This window comes from Miniopterus natalensis, chromosome 4 (assembly GCF_054644295.1).
Source record: "Miniopterus natalensis isolate mMinNat1 chromosome 4, mMinNat1.hap1, whole genome shotgun sequence".
Classification (NCBI taxonomy): domain Eukaryota; kingdom Metazoa; phylum Chordata; class Mammalia; order Chiroptera; family Miniopteridae; genus Miniopterus; species Miniopterus natalensis.
This window is the reverse complement of record NC_142084.1, coordinates 49,904,655-49,927,681: the sequence shown is the minus strand read 5'-3', so window position 1 is coordinate 49,927,681 and position 23,027 is coordinate 49,904,655. Positions and strand designations below refer to the sequence as shown.

Below are 23,027 nucleotides of genomic sequence, written 5' to 3'. Positions count from 1 at the left end.
ACGAAATATTATGATAGGGAGCCCAATTTGAGGCCCTTGTTCATAGAAAAAGCAGTGAAATGATTTGCAACCACTGTACAAGGTCTCTCCACCTCTGCAACCTTGAGCATTTCAAGATGAGGTCTGGTCTTTCCTTAAAATAGGTTCTAGGAAATGAAATAAGCTTTGTTAAATCAGCTATTAAAGTGCTCACTTTTCAAATAAATGTATTTTTTAAAACCCCATTCTTTATGTTGGAATTTCTCACTGACTTACAGACTTCTTTATTTGTTTTTCTTCACGTCTTCATCGCATACAACCTTTAAATGTTTCTCTTTTAATATATTATATGTAAATACAGGGTGGAGCAAACGTAGGTTTACAGCTGTTCATATGGAAAACAACACAATAATTAATAAACAGTGATACAAGAATAAACTGTTTTTTGTGTACTCACAGCTTTAAACCTACTTTTGTCCCACTCTGTATCGACCATATTTATTATGGATAGGTTACTGCATTTTTCCAACTATGAATCAGATGCCACATAAACAGTTTGTCAGGAACTCTTTTATTGAAGAAAAAAATAGCTTACAGATTACTTTGCAACATGTCGTTGGAGTATATACCTGGGTCATCTTTCCTGGACTTACAATCAGATCTCTCTAAGTGCTAATTCAAGTAACAGGTTTCCAGTATTTCTAAAGCCTGTGTTTAAATTCAACTCAGATAATTATTCAATAATTATTATGTGTCAGTATCTCGTTTTATTTAATAATTAAATTTTTTTAAACAATGAACCTGACGTACCATTTTATTTGTTCGAAGTAGGAAAAGTAAAATTTTTACCCGGGTTTCTTCTGTGATTGCTTTGGGAGGATGTGTGCGGAGGATCTGCCAGGGGTGCACCCAAGGAGGGACTACATTATGTGAAATGTGGGATTGAAGTACTTATAAAGAATGTGTCAGATAGTCAACTTTTGTTTTAGAAAAAAATTATGGTACTAATGGGGAGATGTTGGGTATAGACAAAGAACTAAAACTTCCGAACAGACCTGATACAGTAATAGCTTTGCATTTGCTTAGTGCTTAATCGGTTTGGTGTATTCGTATAGAAAATACCTTTTTTAAGTGTTACTTCTTTGGTGAACAATAAAACATTAGGAGTCAAAATTGTAAAATTTCTTGTTTCTGGATATCAAACAATAAATTGTTCCTGCCTCTACCACAGGTTTTCTCCAACCTCTGTAGTTTTTCCAGTGAGGTAAAGGGACAAGGGAAGAAATCAATATAGTGGATAAGTGAAGTAAACTATATTAGCAACCTGGAGTTCTATTTTGTATTCTTCCAAACTGCTAACTCTGTAACCTTATACACTTTATTTTCCTATGTAAGATGAATACATTATTTTATTGCTTCTCTTGGGTTTTGACCAAATTTAATTAAATGTTTGCAAAGCACATTGGAATCTATAGATAAACACTATCGTTATTATAAATAAATATTATAAATAAATGAACACATTAACACTAAATGTGATTAATAATTACTGAGAAGAATGGACCATTTTTCTCAATTTCACAGTAATTAAAAAGTGAATACTTTAGGTGACAAAATATGCAAATATAATGGCATTAAATTTAGCATGGAAAGGTTTTGCATTAAGTAGTTCCCCAAACTTTGTATGTAATCTCTCTCTTTTGGGTCATTGTTGCTGATAATTAGAAGTTATTAGTTGTTCTTGACCCAGGGGCAGAAAGTTGTTATATGGCCCTTTTTCTAGATGGATCTATTTTATGATACTTGCTAAATTTAGGTGGTTAAGGAATGGGGCAAATATACACCACATTAAGGCTGCTTCAGGTAAGTGTGATTTATTCTTGTTTGTGTAAAGCCTATAATAAGGGATTTTCTTAAATAATTCAGTTTACATTTCATTTCTTAAGCAGTGTGTGGCATATTATAACCTGGCATAATTGTGTCTCAATGTACAAGGTAGTATGGATAGTAAAATTCCAGTGATACATTCATGAGTTTTAAGATACGTAGGTTGTAGGCGTGGAGCCAGGTTGTGAAAGAAATCACACCTAGTCTTCACACAGAAAAGCATCGTGCCTGAGGAAGTGTGATTTTCTGACTTCATCTGTCAGGTTCCCTGATTTGGTTAGTTTCCTCCTTGAGAGAAGTAACACGTTCTATTCCAGAGAGAGGCAGCCAGTGGGAAACCTTCGGGACACCCTCAGCATGCGGGTAATTTGACTTAAACTGGAAGAGTCTTTGTCACATGGAGGTATGGAACGTGGGCTAGGTGGATGAAAGTTGTAGAACTTGATTATTTTGTTCTTGAGCTGCCATTTACTTTTTTTAAATATACGTAACACTTAAATTTGTCATTTTAACCATTTTTTAAATGTACAGTTCAATGGCGTTAAATACATTCCCATTGTGATGCAACCATTACCACCATCCTCCAGAATTATTTTATCGTCCCAAACTGAGACTCCATTCCCATCATTATTTACCCCCTGCCCTCAGTCCCTGACAACCACCATTCTCCTTTCTGGCTATGAATTTGATGACTCTAGGTACTTCATATAAGGGGAATCTTATAGTATTGGTCTTTTTGTGACTTGATTATTTCACTTATCATAGTGTCTTCAAGGTTGATCCATGTAGCTTGTAACAGAACTTAATTACTTTTTAAGACTGACTAATATCCCACTGTATGTATATACCACATTTTATTTATACATTCATTCATAGATGGACGCGACGTTGCTTGTCTCTTTGACACCAATTACATTTTTTTTAAAGACTTTATTTTTTTGCTTCTTTCACTTAGGATTATGCATTTATACAGTTCCTCCATATCTTTTTATGGCTTGATGGCTCTTTATTTTTAGTGCTGATGTACCACATTTTCTTGATGTACCACAGTTTATCCATTCATCTACTGAAAGACCTCTGGGTAGCTTCCAGGTTTTGGCAGTTATGAATTAAGCTTAAAGAATTATGAATATAAAAATTATGAATGCCAAAATTATGAACATAAACATTCGTATGTGGGTTTTATGTGGACATAAGTTTTTAACTCATTTGGGTAAGTACCAAGGAGTGCAATTGCTGGATTACATGGTGGTATATTTAGTTTTGTAAGAAACCACCACACTGTCTTCCAAAGTGGTTGTACCGTTTTGCATTCCCACCAGCAGTGAAAGAGAGTTCCTTTGGCTCCGCACCCTCACCAGCATTTGGTGTTTCGGTGTTTTGGATTTTCATCGTTCTAATGGGCATGTAGTGGCATCTCGTTGTTTTAATTTGCATTTCCATGATGACATATGATGCGGAGCATCTCTACGTATGCTTGATTACAGTGGATGTTCAGTTGTTCCAGTATCATTTGTTGAGGAGACTGTCTTTGCTGTATTATATTGCCTTTGTCAAAGATCAGTACCCTTTACTTTGAAATCGTTCATTTGTCTATTAAAGAACAGTATTTGGAATTTTTATAGGAACTAGTTTACAAGATCACATAGTGATCTTACTAATGTCCATTCCCAGTCAGTGGAGATTTTATTCATTTTCAAAAAATGTGCCATTTATTCATGGTACCTGTGATATGTACCATGTTTGGTACTGCAAGTACAGGAGCTCACAAACAAACACAGTGCCAGCCCTCCTGGAAATTAGAGTGTAGCAGAGGAAGTGGACACTACTGCTTAAATAATTTTATGGTAAAATATAAAATCACAACTCTAATAAGCGCTACAGGGAAGTGATATACAATATCATGATAACTTTGAGTGCATTTCACTAGTATGTTTTTGGGGGTAGGACAGGAAAGGGAATGTGAAAGAGAGTTGGGATTCATTTGTGGAAAGTCCTCTTGCCCATTCAAGGAAGCCAGAGCAGCCCAGGTGACTAGGAGGGCATGAGTGTGGTATAAGTGTTGAAAACATAAATCTTGCAGACTCTAATAAGAGTTTTAGTCTGTGTGCTGAGAACATGTGTTTTAATTTGAAAAGGAGGCTCAATGCATTAAATTGATATTACCAGATTTTCTTTTTTAAAAGATCCCAGGAGGTAGTATGTTAAAGGGGTTGGGTGGGTGGGGTTAGAATTCAATCCAGACAGTTCAATAAAGAGACTTTTGAAATTTGCAAGGCAAAAAATAATGATTGGAGTGGGATGAGAGCCGAGATAAAAAGAAATCTAAATTTGAGGCAAGGTGCAGAATTTAATTAATGGATATTGTGATGGATTGGACATGGAGAAAGGTGGTAAGGATAACTCGTAGATGTATAAATTGTATAATAGAACTGTGATGGTCCTTCGTCTGTGTATGGGAATGAGGAAGTGGTGGAAGTCAAAGTAGGTAATTCTTTTTTTTTTTTTTAATATGTCTTTATTGATTTCAGAGAGAGGAAGGGAAAGGGAGAGATAGAAACATCAATGATGAGAGTTATTGATTGGCTGCCTCCTGCACACCCCCTACTGGGAATTGAGCCCACAACCCAGGCATGTGCCCTGACAGGGAATCAAACCGCAATCGCCTGGATCATAGGTTGATGCTCAACTGCTGAGCCTCTCTGGCCAGGCGAAAGTAGGTGATTCTTGAGAGATTTGGTTGTGAAGTGGGGAAGAGATTAGACTGTAGCCGTGGGTGAATGAAGGATCCGTAGAAGGTTCCTGGGTTTTGTTTTTAAGTTGAGAGAGACCTGAACATATTTAAAAGCCAGTGCAGAGAACCTCTGGTTGAGAGGAAGAGGTTGAATAGATGTGGAAGAAGAGGGATAATGGATAATGTTAGAAGCCTATGAAAGGGGTGTGTTAGAGATGGGTGGGGAGAAGGATCCTACAGAGTGATGTGGAGGGAATGGCTGCCTTTAAATATGAGGGTGAAAAAGCAAAGTGACTAGTATGGGTGCAGTGTTAGTTGGGTAGGCAAGAAATACAGATTAGCAAGTACTGACGATTCCAAAGTCAATTATTAAAGTTGCGAGATTTTTCATATGTATTTTCTATTATGTATACCATTTATAGATTTGACTACGAGAAACTGACAGGTGCTTCAGAGTTAAAATGTCTTTATGCCTTTATTCAACTGTAATGACTTTCAAGTAACTAACCTAGGTGAAATTAAGAGTTTATGATAGGCTCAGTGGGCGTGGCTCAACGGTTGAGCATCAACCTAGGATCCAGGAGATCAAAGTTCAGTTACTGGTCAGGGCACGTGTCCGGGTTGTGGGCTTGATCCCCAGTGGGGGGCGTGCAGGAGGCAGCCGATCAGTGACTCTCTCATTATTGATGTTTCTCTCTCTCTCCCTTCTTCTCTCTGAAATCAATAAAGACATATTTAAAAACAAAAAACAAAAAAAGAATTTCTGATAACATTAAATTAAATTTGAACTCTTAAAAAATAAACCCTGAGTGGGTTTATTTTGGTATTAGTTGTAAGGTACTGTGTGTGTGTGTGTGTGTGTGTGTGTGTGTGTGTGTGTGTGTGAGAAAATCACATCTTCTAAATTTATATAAAGCTTGTTAAGTATGCATTTCATAAATTTTTGAGATACTTGTGTCCTATGGCACAGTGATACCAGAGGGTGGGGAAGATATCCATTCCCTTACCTTCACCTTGGTGAAAAATCATGTTTTAGTTCAAAGCTGTTCAAGTAAGTCCTTGCTCCGTTTTCCCACCCTGTCTTCACTGATATTATTTGGAGTCAGCAATCAATGGATTCCATCCCTCTGAGACTTGCTTAACCTACAGCCGCTGATATAATACAGGCAAGAGCTTGTTACTTTATCTGACTTGTCCATCGCTACCTTAATGAATGAAATGGTTAAGTAGAGGAGGGGGCGAGCCTTAAGGAACGTGTGTTCCATTTGAGCTGAATATTTCAGTGTATATAGGGAGAGGGAGGGTGAGAGAGAAATCTACTTACATCACTAGAACTGCATTGAGTGTGAGCCTTGCAGGTTAAGAGACAGACTACAGTGTCTTGCTTTCTGCAGGAAGCAGCAATGCCGTTTGTTTCCTAAGAGGAATTTTTTATTTAGAAAAGGAAGCTTTCTCTCTACCCAGGAAATGGCTTTCCTTGTGCGTTGCTATGCCAACTGCCTGCAGCCATGGTCCTCCAAAGTAAGCACAATAATGTAATTATATTGGTGTATTGCATTCAGACTCATGATTCTCGAGATTGTGTGTGTGTGTCTGTGCCGTGTGTCTGTTAGTGACTCTTGCTAGCAGTCACGCTTGTGTTGTGAGGGACAGACATCATTAAATTAAATGTCCATCAGTGTCATGCTGCTAAGATTAATTGTGCAAACTTGGTTAGTGGAGTGGGACAGAGATCACTGGTCACCACTCTGTCAGCATCATTAGCAGCTAGGGAGGAGGTCCCGATTCACACGCTCTGCCCTGGTTTTTCTTTCTTTCTTTCTCTTTTTTTTTTTTTTCTTTCTTGGCTGAAGGGGTTCGTCTGTGTGATTGCAAATGAAACAAGAGTATTAACAATGCTCGGCTGAGTGCTGGAGGCTGGTTCTCATACCACCCTGACTGACATAATTCTGTATTAAGCCTTTTTGAGGGGCGTCTGTGTGCAGTCAGCCATTTTAGCTTTTTTTTTTTTTTTTCTTTCCCCTTCTTTTCTTTTGCCTCTTGTTCCAGAAATGATCTTGCTCTCCGGGAAGACTGCGAGCTGTCTAAGGTTTCCTCGGTCGTGTCGCCGGGGATGGTTAGAGTTCCAGTGTTATAAAAATGGAGCCGAGCCCCGTGGTTCGGGCTCCGTTTCTGGTCTACAAGTGTGAGGGTTTTTTTAAGCTTGCCAGTAGTGACACTTTAAGCTGCCGCATGGTTTCCTCCGCCCTCTTTTTTTTTTTTTTCTTTCTTCCCCTTTTCTTTTTCTTCTCTCTTTTAATGTAATGCCGAGGAGGGTGCCTCGCCGCCCATGAGAGACTGCCCGTGATGTGTCGACTGCGCTCAGCGTGTGTCTCTTCGCTATGAAGCCGCTGGCGAGCCCGGCTCTCCATGGGGTTATGGGCCAGCCCGAGAAGCACCCAGTGAGTATCGCAGGCCCCGGGGCGCTGCCGGACGGATGGGCTCGTGCCGCTTCCCTGGGGGGCACGGGCTTTAGGGGCATGACAGTCCGCGCGGAGGAGGGGCGCTAAGTGGCAGCCGGCTTGTTCTTCCAATTTTTGTCACAAATTTTTTTTTAAAACAAGACCAACAGTTTGTTGAAAGCAAAAATCACAGACGTGGAGAGATATTGGACAGCTGATTTTTAGAATTGAAAATCAAAGCCTGACAATTCATTTTTCGCTTAATACTTGAATAGGTTTTTAAAAAACGTTTTTATAGTTAAATTGAATGAGAGAGCATGGAAAAGGTTACTGGGAACCGGTGCCTGTAGTAAGGAATTCACATGGAGGTTTGAATGAGGGAGGGAGAGCTTTGATTATTGACTTGCTAATAAAATGATTGGTGGGACTCTGACTTCTTAACGCGCTTGAACGGGAGATGAGAGCACAGAATATTTTGATAATGCCACAGTATTGCTGCTTTATAATTAATCCCGTGAGTCAGCTATGCATTTGTCATGCTGGAATCCCACAGGCAGCTACTGCTGTTTGTGAGAAGCACTTTTCTATGGCTGACACCAAGTCTGAGCCTCCTGTTACAGGAATGTGAGTTCTCACAGTGCTAGTTTATGTCACCATGTTGGAAGTTTCTGCCATCAGGCTAATTCGTGTGTGTGTGTGTGTGTGTGTGTGTGTGTGTGTGTGTGTGTGTATCCCCAAAGCGAAAATGCATAAATTTAGGCAGCTTATATAGTAGTCTCAGTATTTTTAAAATGTCTATTTTCACATCCTAGCATCTAGGAGGTATTATATTAGGGTATAGGATTTATCTTTTCCATATTCTAAAAAGGGTGAGATGTTAAACTCAAAAATGGAGGTAAATCGTGGAGGCTTCAAAATGTATACACAGAAAGCTATGAGTTTAGAGTATGAGATGCTTAGGTTTATGTGTGTAATTTGGTTTTGTTCATTATTATGAACAAAATTATTAACTAAATCCAAGAGCTTTTCCCAGATGAAGTGTCTCTGATGGCATTTTCTCACTTTTCCAATGACCCACAGGATGATCCTAAGTCAGTAACTGTGTTGGAAGCATGTTATAATGCTGTGCTTAGAGCCCTGCCCCCTCATAATGAGATCCTTGTGGTACCTCACTAATTAAATCTCTTCGGATCAAATCCAAAAAAAAAGACCAGCCTTATACTTAAATTCTCTAATAGGAAAGGTTGTTATAGAGAAGTTCCATTATAGTTCGATTTTATTAACAGGGTCTTTGAAGTGAAGCTGCTCTGTAGTCATGATTTTTTTCAGAGTAAAGTGAGAGTATTACTTACACTATACTTGAAAAACCCTTAGAAGCAAAGTTTAAATCACAGGTTTTTGTTTACCTTTTTCATAAATTTTTTTCTCAAAATGGAGGGAAGTGATATTTATCAATAATAATCTACTTATGAACAAAGAAAATTGTTAAAATTATTTATTGGTGGGGAAGGAAAAAGTACTACTAGATTTGTGAAAGTGAGCATTTGGCACAGATAATACTAAATAGGGCATAAACTAGAATGTCGAGTGTCCTATTCTGGAAGCATATTTGTTTATATTTTACTGAAATTTAGGGTAATGCTGTGACTAAAGTAACACTAGCCATAAAATAGCTGTGAATCAAGCAATTTCTAGAAAACATGTGAGTGGTGTTTCCCTTTATACTTCTGTTATAAACTGAAGTGGTACTAGAATTTGCCATCTCAGACCATCGTATGGGGCAGAGTGGGCAGCTCATGATATCGAGATCTTGCAGCATACTTGTTGATGAGTCCTTTGGTTATCTAGACTTTGCTATGAGCAGACCTTTAAGATTTTAATTATATGCGAGGAGTTGAAAGGAGAATAATTACTCTGCCTTGCACATAATAGGTGACTCAGAAAACAGATGTAGAGCAGAAACGAGTGAGAATGCCCTCTTTTGACCAACGAGACTTTATGAACATAATGTCAGAGTTAATTTTAAAATGAGTAAAATTTAGCAAATTTACAAATACTTCCGTTTTTGCTTCTTCAAAAAGTTTGTGACTTTTTAGTGGCTTTGGGAGTGAAATACTGAAAAGAAAAGAAAAGTTAAATTGAGGGCACAAGTAGTAAACTCAGTTACTCTACTTTGTCAGAATCTTCAGATTCTGGGCTTCTATTATTAATTCATTTTCTGTGTAGCTTAGTGCATATCTCAGTTGCAGGCACCTGGTAAGTGCACAATAATTAGTTTAATTTCTCTTAATTTAATTTTTGGATTAATGAAGTCTCATTTAACCCTTTAAAGTGGTACATTTTACATATTTTATCACATCTCCTCCCCTTCCCCATTCTGTTTGGTCAGAGACAAATACCTATGTGTCACCCAAAATGTACCCAGCACTGGACTATAGTATTTGTATAGTCATCTAGGTCCTTCAGTCAGTCCTCAGAGGAACCTTGTGATTTTGTGAATTTTGAAAAAAAATTAAAGGAAATTATTAACATTTAAAAAAAAAGTAATACTGCATTTTCCAAAAGACACTTGTGGGACACCAGTTGTAGACTGTTAATAGATATTACATGAAAAAAGTTTTACAGGCTCAGTAAGTTGGGGAAAATCTTGGGATAACATTAAAGGTGTCATCACTATTTACCAACTGTTTTGTTTTTTCCCTGCCTCTCCCCTTTTCTGCCTGCCTCAGACTATCTAATGGTAATAATATTCCTTAAGTGTGCTTTTGAAAATTCTGCAGTAGAGGATGACTTTGAAACTTCGTAAATTTAAAAAATGAGTCACTTAAGTCAACTTGATACTATCAAACTGATCATTTATTTTCTATTTGTAAATTTTTTTAAGATATGTTTTTATTGATTTTAGAGAGAGAAGAAGGAAAAGGGATAGAGAGATAATAACATTAGTTGGCCGTCTCCTGCACACCCCCTCCTGGGGATCAAGTCCAAAACGTGGTCATGTGCCCTGACCAGGAATCAAACCCGTGACCTCCTGGTTCATGGGACGATTATCAACCACTGAGCCATGCTGGCCAGGCTCTAGTTGTACATTTTTATAGAAATTATGGATATCCATAGTGTGCTATATGTTTTTGTTGCTTCAAAAAGTTTGTGACTTTTTAAGTGACTTTGTTTCTTGATTAAACAATAAATTGAAAAACTGATTAAATAATAAATTTAAAAAGCAGTGTGTATAAGAAAATGCCTTACTTAGATGTAAGGAACAGAAAGCAATAGCTGTCACTTCTTGGGCACCTGTTATATGACAGGCACTATATTACATGTTATCTGACTTAATAGTTAACAACAACCTTCTGAAGAAAGATGTATTATCAACTTTTGGAGATAATAAAACTGAGGCTTAAAAAGACTTGTAAGTGGTGGAGCCATCACAGTTGGAACCCACGTTTGTCTGATTTCACAGCCCTTCTTTAACCATAAACCCATACTATTTCTCCTTATGTGGCCAAATGTAGTCTAAATGAGGTGTGTAGCTTTAGTTATGATAGCTGGTGTTAACTAGTGGAATACATGGCTTGCAAAAAATACTTGCTCTTCTCCTGTGACTGTTTTTCCTGGCATGTGTGACATTCTAAGCACTGGAATATAAAAGAGCAATAATGTCACGACCAAGATTATTTTATAAAATTTAACAAAAATAGTTTTATCATACTACATATTGACAGATACCATTGATAATGCATCTGTCCTTTTTGATATTATCTTGACACTTGAGTCGGGATGATCAGGAATAGATGCCACTCAGCCCAGTTCCCTCCTCCTTCTGCATTTTTGGGTTTGGCCCTATCATGTACCATCTCATTTTTTCTGCTTAACTCTTTAAACGTAAACTCGATGCCTCAGCTTCCTTTGTTCCCTTCGTAACTCCCGACAGTCACCTGCTCTCTGTTGGAAGTACTGAGTCTTGCTATTGCGTCTCCCCTGTTTTAGTGAAGGCTCCATCTCTCTTGGAGCCCAACCTCAGTTCCCGATCACCTCTGTGAAGCCCATACTGGCCTTGGCTCACGTGTAGACATAAGTATCAATTTCTTCGTTTCATAAGCCTCTTAACAAAGAAGGAGGTAATGTAGCTTCACCGTATGTCGAAAGTCCTATCGTCTACGTTCTCTCCCTTTACGAACATGTTTTTCCCCGCAACTATGCTGTTTTAATTTAGGACGGGCCAGTCCGATTAGAGACACCTCATGCTCCTTCCCCTTTCCTGTTCCCCAGCTTGCGGTGCTCTTGGCTCACCTTTCACTCGCCCCCTGGCTCTTCGTTTTCATCTCCACTTTTTCTGAATACTGATTTAGTGGCACTTAATGCGTCATGCTCAGTGTTATTCTTTTACTTGGTGCTTTTAAATTAGTTTGGTCTTTACAGTTGGATGAGAAATTTTATCTTGAGTGAATGCTCCCCTTCCTTGTGTTGTGTTTTAGGATATGGTTGGAATTCAAATCTGGTTGTGAACTGTTTAAGAATACAGTGCAGACGAGGCGTGTCTAGGACGGAAGACGAACGGAGAGGGCCCCAGGCAGGGAGGCGCAGGACACGAGGAACCAGAGGTCATGGGGGGAAATAACGAGATGATCACTGCTGGGGTGGGTTGCGTTGGGGAGAGCAGGTTGGTCCAGGTGATGGGGAGGGAGAGGTTAGGGTGCCTGTGAAAATTAAAAGGCCACAATTTTGGGGATCCAGCAAAGGCATGGAACCTTCTCTTCTTTTCTATCCCTTTACTTCCTCCCCTTTCTGTGTTTAACTAGAATGGGTTTAAGAAGACTCTATTTTAAAAGAAAAAAATTGCTTTTATCTACCATGGCAATTTGACCTTGTCTCTAAACATTGGGCACAGTGAACCTTTAAGATAATTTAACTCATTTTCCTTAGCAATGTAGAAAATAGCACCAAGATTAATTATAGATGTTAAATATTTTATTCCTCTTTGGGGTTAAGACTCCACCTTTTCTTTATCTAATCTTTGTTTTGTTTATAATGACAGATATATTTCCTGAGATGAAATAAACTTATCTCTTGGGGAGGCTTTTCCACTGTGCTAGCTAGCAGAGGAGGCCGGAGAGGAAGCAATATCCTGTTGTTTTATTCAAGGGCAAGGTCACCTTGCCTTGGATTTGGGCCAAGAAACCCTGGCAACAAATGATAAGATTTTTTTACCTTGTCAGAAGTGAAGAAATATATTTTAGAAACTTTCCAACAGATTGTATACACTACCTACATGTATAGAAAAAAGCTCTATCTCATTGTAGGACATATTGAGGAAAAATTCTTACTTTTAGTCAAAAGAAGAGGTATATTTTTCTTTTTTTGCTTTTAAATATTGTTTAGTAATTGTCCATTTAAAATAGAACTGTATAAAAATAATATCAATTAAAATTAGTGAAAAAAGAAGAATCGGCTTAAAAAAAACAGAGTGCTCAAAATGCATCATTAGAAAGTCAGTTATTTTTCCTCCTTTAGCTGTTTAGCCATAGTAAGATCACTAATCATTGTTTTTCTATCATTTAAAATACGATATTTTATATGTTTGAAATACTAATCTTTAATTTGCATCAAAATAAATGCTCTGTAAAGTTGGTCATGTAGATATAATTATCCCTGAAATATGACCTGAAATTACTCTAGTCCATTTCCTTGATTTTAGTCCTGACCACACTTAAATATTTTATTCGGGTATCTGTTTAGCAATATTTCCAGTGTGACAGTTTCCTTCAGTTTTTCTGTGTTTAATAATAATCATGTAAAAATTATTTTTGTTAATTTAAGTCCTTAATTATTTTTTAATGCTTACATTACTTTATGTGCCTAGTTTAAAAAAAAAAAAAAGGAATACCTTATTCTTGTCATGTCTGTAGCAATCTTTTGTAAACTTTTGAAAACTTTTTCTATTTAGATCAAATAATTATTTTGTTATTATCCACATACTCTGTTTGGATTTTGGTTTGTTTATGAGCTTTTTAAAAAAAAAGATTTTTTCGTTTAAAAACGAAAGACAAACTAGTGTCTGGATGTATACAGAGATGAGAGAGAGAGAGAAAAGGAGGGAGATTTAAATGAAAGTTTGTAAATGAGTCCTCAGGGTCTTATTTTTCTTCATTATTAAGAAGTGGTCTTTCTTTTTGAAGCTCTGACACATCCTTGCGATTACTGCCTTTTACTGTATTAAGTGCCAATTCTATTAGTACACTTGGGTGTCACACAGAACAGGTTAAATAGTATAGTGCCTATTTTTGGAACATAGATATAAGACGCTTGTACAAAAACATGCAAGAGAACATAAATTCATTTATACTCTAAAGAACATTAAGAAATGATATAGCAGAGCAACATTCACAGAAGCAACATGTCCCTCTATATAAGTTTTATGCCGATAGTTCTCTTAAACCCTTGGTCCCAGCCCCTGCCTTTCTTGTTGGTACAGAAACACCCTTGCCATGTGGAACTAGTCCATTGTCAACCTCTGCCATTTTCTTATTAACTGAACCTCTAGCATAGGCCTTCTATTTATTATATACGTGTGCCTGTATATAATGTGTATATGATATATAATGATTGATCTCATTTAATTGCAGTCTATGATATGTGTGATGTCTACATAACTTATCAGTTAAAATCTAATCTATGTGTATTTTGTACATTAAGTCACTATGTAAATATTCCCCATATTCTTCAGATCTCTTCATTCCATGTCAGTACACCAGGTCCTCTTTTCTAATTTATACCACATGTTCATTATAAAGGCTATTCTTAGAGACAGCTCAGTCATGGATTAACCTTATGTTTGTTGATTGATAGAGGGGTAGTCTGAAAAACACCTTTAAATTACTAAGAAACATTTTCTTTTTTAGTGAACTCTAGAGAAGTACATTATTGGTTTATAATATTGACTTGGTTTGATTATAAAATGGAACATACCCTCCCCCCATATATATGCAAGCCTTTCTGTAAATATAATTAATCCATAATCTCATTTCTAATCCAGGTATGGAGATTAAACTAGAATTTAACATTCTGCTAGTTTATTTTATGGGTAAAGGCTAATTTTCAGGAATATATGCCCTGTCTCTTGTGATAAATGGTATTTTCTTACTGCTTTATATTAGAGATATAAACATACAAATTACGACAGGGGCGCCATATCTGGGTTATTTCCAAAAGGTCAACGTCTCACTAATTTTAAGTGCTGGGACACAACTTCACACCTTTCGTAATAGAAGAAGACAATGAAACATGACTGTAAAAAATGTAGGATTGTCATCTTTTGGTCGCCTCTATTGTCCTAGGAAAAAAGAATGGGTGCAACCAGATATTTTTGCTTTTTAAAGTGTTCTTAATAAGTGAAAGCACTCTTTTATTTTTTTCAGTAATCAAGGAAAATTTGGAGTTAAGTGGGAGTATTGTGACATATAGCTTTTCTGTGACATACAGCTTATGGAACTGAGAAGTTTATAGTACCTTTAATATTAGTGAAAAAGAAGGTTGCTTAGAGTTGTCAGTAAGGACTTTGAAGGATTCTGTGGTCACTGGGCCTATAGAGGCTGGGGGGGGGGGGCGGGGACACAGTTGGCAGAAGTTGAGTGATAAGGACAGTTTGCACCCCAGGATTCCAGTGATTGAGAATGTGAAGGGTGAAATTAACTTTATCTTTATGGTTAATTGATCTTACAATTATTTATTTCCTACTAAAAATATACTTTTCTTCATTTCAAATGGCAATTGAAAATATGAATGTGTTTTATAATACATTTGTATTATATTAACATATAAGGCTTCTTATTTCTTTTTGAAATTAATTTCATTTGTGAAAACAGTAGAATGTCAAAATCATAGTACTTTAGGGATAACATTTGCCTAAATATAAAAGTAATTTAAAGTTATTTTCTTTAGAAGATACCCTTTTAATAGCTAAACTAATTGTCAGTGCTTGTTTTGTTTTGCTTTATGGTTATTTAGGTGGCAGCTGGGTCTGTGGCTTGTCTGTGTTATTAGTTTTGTGCATGATTTATAATTTTAAAATGCATAATTATATGTTCATTGAACAAAAAATAGAAAACAGATAAAGACAAGGACAGGAAAAGAACAACAATTTTACTACCCAGATAAAACTACTGGTACATATCCTCTTATTATAGAAATGTTGTTTATATTATGAATATAAAATCTGGTAATGATATTTGTTCTAGATTTTACTCACCGAAATATATGCAGAAGATATATTTAAGGACAACTGATTTAAGAGACACATTGTAACTATTATGAAGCTTCTATCATAAGCTGGTTTTTCTACTTGATACTTCTAAAGTTATATATTATAATATGTAACATATAGCATAATATCTATGTATTGTGTATAATATTGTAAATATTGGGAGAAAAGTTATTAAGAGCTTCTTCAGCTATTGTTAGAATTCCATCCCAAATGTAGGAGAGTAAGAATGCAGTGTGATTTTAATAAAGCTTATTAAATACTTAATAAAACTTAATAAAGCTTACCATTTTACTTTTCTGGAAACTTATGCAAAATTTTAAGATATAAGAAATGAATATTAAAGTGTCAAAAGAAAGAGAAGTGAACTTTCAAATTGCTTAGATAAAAAATATAAACATCTGTGACATTTCTATTCTCTCCCCTTTCCACTGTATATTGTGTCTTTTATTACTGAAATCTTTTAATTGTGTTCCTTTTAGTTGGGCATATTCCTAGATATCTTTACCCTTCATTGCCCTATTTTTATTACCCCCCCCGAGTTAACAATCTGATATAGATAAGATTTAATGCATGTCTACTGAAGAACAGACATCACATAAGTTGACAGACAGTGATATTAAATGAAAAATTCACTTTGCTCTAAAAAAGATATGGTTATCCAATATCTCTGCTTTCCCTCCTCAGAGCAGACTACTTAAGCTCTATCTCTGAACAGAAGAGGAGAATATAGATTGTAGTTCTTATTTAATGAAAGTGTGTTCAGTGTTAGCTGAATACAATGTGAAAATAAACTGAGTACTTATTAAATTTGTGGCTTGTCAGAAAAGAGGCAAATCTATATTAATATTAAAAACATGGATTAAAAGAAATACATTTTTACATAAGAACACCATTGACTAGTGCAATAGTAGTCACAAATCACTGTAAAAAGTGAACCATACATTAGGATTTTTAAAAAGGCACCAGTGTTACTTACATAACTCATGCTTTTTCATCTGAGTTGTTTTGAAATTCTGTGTTCTGCTTATTTGCCTTTTGAGAAGAGAAAATTAATAACGAAACCATATATCATGAATGTTTTCTTGTGGGTTTTATCCAGATTTCCATGAAAAAGATTTGGAAATAGGGTTTGAAAATTTTGCATCTGTTTGGAGTAGCATATATTTACATGCTGCGTAAGCAGTATGGACAAAAAATACACAGGAGCACACAGGCAGGAGTGTCACGTGTAATTTGATTAGTCCACAAAGAAGGAAGTAGGATTTGAGCTGTGCCACAAGTAAGCAAGATGTGAAGAAAAAAGGAAATGGGAGAAATTTTTGCAAGGCAAACAGAATGAGCTGAAGCATTGAATGCGAAGTGTTCATGTACAATCAAGGGACATTGAGTGGATCAGCGGGGCCGAGGTGGAGGGACAGCTGGCCGAACCCAGGTTGATTAGGGAGGGATCAGGCTGTAGAACCATTGACTGTCAAGTCAAAGAGTTTTGGCCTAGTGCTGTACATTCCTGTAATAATTAGTATTAGAAAGTTATTAACCGTAGAATAAAGTGAAATAAAAGTGGGGTGGGGTGGGGGTTGGATCTCTCTTAGAAAGTGAAACTATTCCTGCTAACCTATCTATAAAAAAAACCTAATTTAGGAAATAGTTTGTACATGTGATAATGAAAACTATAATCTGACCAATTGTAACCTTTTTGAAGAAAGTTACTTAAATAGAAGGCATTAATAGGATTAGTAAGAACTGTAGCCTAGTGGTCACAGGAGGGCCCCAGAGCAGGAACTTGGATTTATATTCTGGCTTCCTATCTTCTAGGCAGTGTTTTAAACTATTTATTACCTCATTTTTAATCGTTACAATATAAGTATGTTGTCGTCTTTAAAAAAAAAATCTTTATTGATTTCAGGGAGAGAGAGATAGAAACATCAGTGATGAGAGAGTCACTGATCGGCTGCTTCCCACACGCTCCCCCTGACCGGGAATTGAACCGCAGTCTCCTGGATCATGGGTCGATGCTCAACTGCTGAGCCATGCTGGCCGGGCAGTTGTCCTCTTTTTATACATAAGAACAATCAAGACAGAGAGAGAGGCAAAGTAGCTTTCCCAAAGTTACACAGCTAACACACAGTGGAGCTAGTGGCAGTCTTTTCTCTCTCTCTCTCTCTCTCTCTCTCTCTCTCTCTCTCTCTCTCTCTCTCTCTCTCTCTCTCTCTCTCTCACACACACACACACACACACACACACGCAGATCTAATTTTGGAAGCTGCGTGAACTACCTAACCTTTGCTCCTAGTATACTGTTGCAAGGATGGACCAATTTCTTGTTTCCTATGTGTCCCATGGATTATAATTCCCATCAAAAAGATTGAGAACAGGTTATTCTGTCCCCTACATCCAGAGGTGGTTTTCTTTAGTATAAGTTTAAAGGGATTTCATGTGTGTGATGTAGTAACTGCCATCCCTATCATAAAATGTACGGTAACTTTACCTCGATCTTGAAGGAAATAAAAGCAATATATTTTATTACCCTTTAAGCTTGGCCAGAATTGCAAGAATACAGCTTTGTATTGAGTAATTCTTTAACACTTTACATGAAAGTTTTCTCTTGTTAATTTAACCTTTTGTGGCAAGGACACCATGTTCAACTGAGATTTCCCACCTGTGTGGTTCTCCAGAGGTTTTTCACATTATCCTGGTTTTAGACTTGAATCTAGAAATGAATCCTGTTTTTGACTTATTGTTTGGGTGATACGATAGCTCTTAACTTGTTTTCAGTTAGACAAGTAATTTGTAAGGAGCTCATTTTAGCATATGGCCAGATGAAAGAATTTACAGAAAAATGAATAATAATTAGGTCCATTTTTATTACAAATTCTTTAACCTTCATCGCTATAACACATATTCGTGTGGCTGTGGAATATAATTATACTTTTTAGAAAGCTTTATTAAAATATACTTGAACCTGGCCACAACAGAGTGCCCTGAAATTAAATGATCATGGTCCTGCCTGCATTGAGAACAGTCTTTTCTCGGCGGCGCTGATGGCCCTAGGCTCAGGCAGGCAGGATGGTGGGCAGGTCTCTGTCATAAGCAGGATCAGAGAACGGCTTTCAAGGCTGTGTTTCAAGTACTGGCTTTGTTAGCCATGGGAGTATAAATTTCTTTTTTTCTCTGTTTTGTTCCTGCCTTTAAGTGTTATCCAAAGATTCTATGGAAAACAATATTGCCTTCAATTGGTTATAATAAAAATTAATGTGTGGCTTCGAAGTGTTACCCTGAGCCTGAGAGCAAGCCAATGGTGTAGCAAAGCTCTTACTAACAGTGCACATTCTCGTCATCCTCAAGCATGCCGTAGGGATATTTACGGCAAAATCCGCATTATTTCATCTGCGAACCCTTCCCCATAGTAACAGAAAAGAACTATTCCAATTAGGTCTTTTGCATAGTAAAACAATACATTGCTTTACATACAAAGACGTTGCTTTGGACTCGCTGTGCAACTGTTACGTAAGTCATTTAACTTCTTGAAGTTTGCTTTCTCACTTCAAGATGGAGATCATGACTACAATACCCGTCTCCTTCACAATGCTCTCTTCAACACTATTAATAATGATAGTAATAGTTACAATAATTTTACTAAGTGTTTTACATATATTATTTTCTTTAATCATCAAAACAATAACTAGGAGTGAAGTGTGAGATTCTCTATTTTACAGATTAAGAACTTGAGGTTTAAATAAGGAAAAGAGAAGAAGAATTAATGTCTCAGAATCTTTTTGCAAACTGTAAAGCCCTTGTGAATGTCAGTTATGGATGTTAAATTATAGTGCTCCAGAGTCCTCATCTGTGGGTTGGAATCCTAGCTCTTTGTAGCTGTGTGACATTTAGCAGGCAACTTCAATGTTTGGAACCATTTTTCCTGGTCTGTCAAGTGCTGTTAATGACACGTGCTTCATAGGTCAGTTGTAGGGGCCTGGCACACAGTGGCGTCCATGAGTTCGATTCCTACTTTTCCAGCTAGAAAATTTCCCCTTTCTTGGTTTTTAAATAGGATGTTGACACTGATTCAGAGATATATTTTTCTTTATCTAATTTTAAGTTAATAGATCATGGTTCTCTGTGGGACATCTTAGGTCAGTTATTTGCCTTAAGGTCCTTCATTAGTGACTTTTTGCAAATTGGTTCTGGTTTCCAAAATAGCTCATAGTTGCTATGAAAAATTTCTGTTAAATTTTCCCTAAGTACTTAAAAAATTTCTTCCACTTATTAAGTGATTTTTGTGCAAGTAGAGCTGCTTAGTAAGACGTGTCTTTGTAGTCATTTCGCGCGCGCACGCGTGTGTGTGTGTGTGTGTGTGTGTGTGTGTGTGTGTGTGTGTGTGTGTGTGTTTGCAGGGAGGTATTTTTAGATAGTTTAGCTGAACAGCAATCTGACGTCTTTAGAGAAGACATCAGTTCATTATGTGGATACAAATTCTATGCTTTCAGCTTTTATACACCAAGTCTTAATTTAAATCTGTTCTTCTTGCCTTTTCTAGCAAAAGAGACTATATCATGGTATGTATTCTATTTCTTCCTAAGGCTGACCTTTCTAGTTACCCTTTGCTTTGAGAAATGATCAAAGTAGAAATGCTTTTATTTGCTCACAACTCAGTATAGCTTTATAGAAGCATGGAATTTTGGGTCATATTTAAATATGCCATTATATATTATGCTACACAGTGTTTTTCTATTGCAGTGTGATTCAGGGGATTTAAAATAGTCATGGGGTTTATAAATGTTGCTTTCTTTTAAGTAGAACAATTTAAAGGCCAGGATGTGGGAGTTCTATACCTCTTAACTGCACATATTGCTTTGTTGGTCAAAAATGCCTTTTGCTTTGTGAAAGATAATTTAATGCTGAGCATGTAAGAGGGATGTGGTTATTTGGTTTCTTGTTGCTGAAAACAGTGTTAATATTAAGTTACAATAATATTTTCTTTTATCTAGTTCTTTTCACTTCTTGAAAATCTAGGAAAAGAAGCTCTTACAGCTTAAGCAAATTAATGTTAGTTGTTTGCAACACTTGTTCTCACAGAAGGGTGCCTTTGGTTAATAATAAACACAGAACTTATATGTGTGTTTTCCTAATTTTACTAGAGCTAATTTTGGGAAACTATTCATATAGAAGTTCAAAAGATTTTTAAAATTAATTTCAAACATATGTTCTTTATCATTTTCCAAAATTCAAAATTTATATCTACTTTATGTCAATATGTCGAAGCTTGAGTGAAAACTTTTATTCATTCAAATGTGTTATCTGCATGGTGTGAAACAGCCAGGATTTAAAGCGTGGTTTTTAATTTTTAATGTAGTTATTTGATAATATTTGAACCAATTGGAATTTTAGTGATATTTTCATTATTTCAGTGGAATTCCTCTTATTTTACTTTATTTTGTAAACATAAAGCATTATCATAGAGAGATGAGTTACTTAACCTAAAGAGAAACATGATCTTGGAGAGTCAGGTTAATTATGGGCATCTCTCTGAAGATGTGGAGATCTTTCATTATTCAAGAAAAAATAACATTAAGTTTTATGTATGTGTATATATGTGTGTGGGAGGGTGAGACAAGACATTTTGTAGTATGAAAAACAAAGCAGAAATCTTAAAGATTTTTTTTAAAAAAAACAAAACACCTTTTTTGTTCTTAAAAATTAGTGGTGTTATGTAACCATTTAAGAATTTAGCTGAAGTCTAATATTAAGTGACTCAGATTCCTAGCTTCTTAATGATGCTTCTTTACAGTGAAATTCAAGCAGTTGCCAGATTCTTAAGCCATGAGTTCATTCTCTCTCCTTGCAAAATTTGCATGCAATAAAAATTGAGAATCTGTGCCAAAAGAGGTGTTAGTGCTGAAATTCTTATGTGCTAAGTGTAACATATTTTATGTTAGGCTGTTTCTCAGGAAAATCATCTGTATTTCAATTTAAGAAAAGTGATCAACTTCAGGCTAAATATCCTTTACCAAAAAGTAGCATAAAAGCTCCCAAATCCAGCTTTATTTTCTCCTTACTCCTCATAGCACCTCCGCCAGAATTGCCATTGTTTCAGAATTGTTTTCCCCAAATCAGTTGAGAAAGGCACCTGCCTTCTTCTAACGCAGAAACATACTAGCCATATCAACTAGGCATGCTATCGTGTAGGCCATGTGTTTTCTTGTCTCACCGCTAACTTAGAGGGGACACAGACAAGCTTCTTCTTGCACACGTAACCCTCAGGAAGCCTTCAGGTCTTATTACGAAACAATACTGCAAGATTTTTTCCTAAGGTATGTGGCAATTCTAACGAACCTCAGGAGAATACTCTTTGGAAATATTTGCTCTTCCACCCCCAACGCACACAACCGTACCCCACTGCGCGCGCGCGCACACACACACACACACACACACACACACACACACACACACACACACACACACACACACACACACACACACACCCACACACACCCACACACACACCCAGCCATGTGCACTGAGATGAGCGAAGCAGTGTCCTCCTGGGGATATGCATGTAGCGCCTGACTTCTTTGTTGCCGAGCCGGCAGCACACTGTTACGGTTCTCCAGTCCTCCTCATCTCATCATCACTGGCATTACCATCTATTCAGATATTGAAGCCCAAAACCTGTGAGTTATCTTTGGTTCTTCAGGTTGCCCCAAACGCCATATTCTTCAGCAAATCTTATCTGTTCTACTCTTCTTACCATGATTTTCTCTATCTCCATTATTATCACCCTCATCCAACCTGTTGTCATGGTCTCACTCGGACTCCGTGTCCCCTTTATTTCTAACCTTGGCCTTCACACCGTTCTTCACGTAGCAGCCTGACTTACCTTATAAAATGTGACTTGGACCATGTCATTTCTGTGCCTTGAAAACTCTTCAGTAACTCTCTAGTGCACGTGGATTAAAATCTACACTCCCTACAAAGCTATGCGTGAAATGTCTCAGGCCTTCTCTTCTTACCTCACCTTGTACAGCTCTCCTTTGTATCTGCTCCACTTCAGCTGCCTTGACCTTCCTTTTGTTTCTTTAGCAGACTGAGCTATGGAGTCTTTCCTCTAGTTGTTTCTTTGGACCGAACTCTATCTCCTTTGATCTTAATCTGGCTGGCTCCTTGACTCTCAGGTCTCAGGCATAGGAAGGTCTCCCTGCTAGCCAGTCCAAAGTAGCTACTCAGGCAGTTCTCTTGTTTCATATTATTTAAATTCTCTATTTAGCATTTATTATTATATTTTTGTTCTTGTCATTGTTCATGTTCTTACTATTTATTTGTTGTATCTCCCCACTGAACTGTAAGCCTCATGAAAATAGGGAACTCATCAGTACTCTCTCTGGAGTGTCTCGGATATGGCAAACATGGCAAAGTCATTTAATAAATATTTACTGACTGTGTGAGAGATAAATAAATAAAAAGTTTAAAAATGCAGACATAGGCAAATGTCATTAAGTTCAGAATTAGTAGATAATTGTTTCACCTTGGGAAGATGCTTTCCCCCTCTATGGCTAGATAAACTTAGATGATGCTGAATATGGTATAAAGACTGAAGGCAGTAAGGAGCCTGGGACATCAACTAGGAATCCTAATGATAATTAGGACTAACATTGTTAACTATCAGAAATTCATTATAATGAGTCATGGAATTCTTTAACATTTAAAATATGGAAATGGCTATTAT

General features: G+C 36.7%; 1 protein-coding gene across 9 annotated transcripts in view; it reads left to right on the top strand.

Annotated features, from left to right (window-relative positions):
* Window positions 1-23,027, top strand: part of RAPGEF2 (Rap guanine nucleotide exchange factor 2) — a 218,203-nt gene that overhangs the window by 133,443 nt on the left and 61,733 nt on the right. The window contains exon 1 of one of the 9 annotated variants that reach the window (XM_087816530.1): window positions 6,053-6,121. The exons of 7 other annotated variants lie outside the window; for them this stretch is intronic. In XM_087816530.1, the coding sequence (XP_087672656.1) occupies window positions 6,068-6,121 (54 nt within the window). In that variant the 5' untranslated portion in view covers window positions 6,053-6,067. Of the gene's footprint in view, window positions 1-6,052; window positions 6,122-6,858; window positions 7,042-23,027 lie in introns of those variants that run through there. One more of the 9 variants, XM_087816529.1, reaches the window with a different exon arrangement.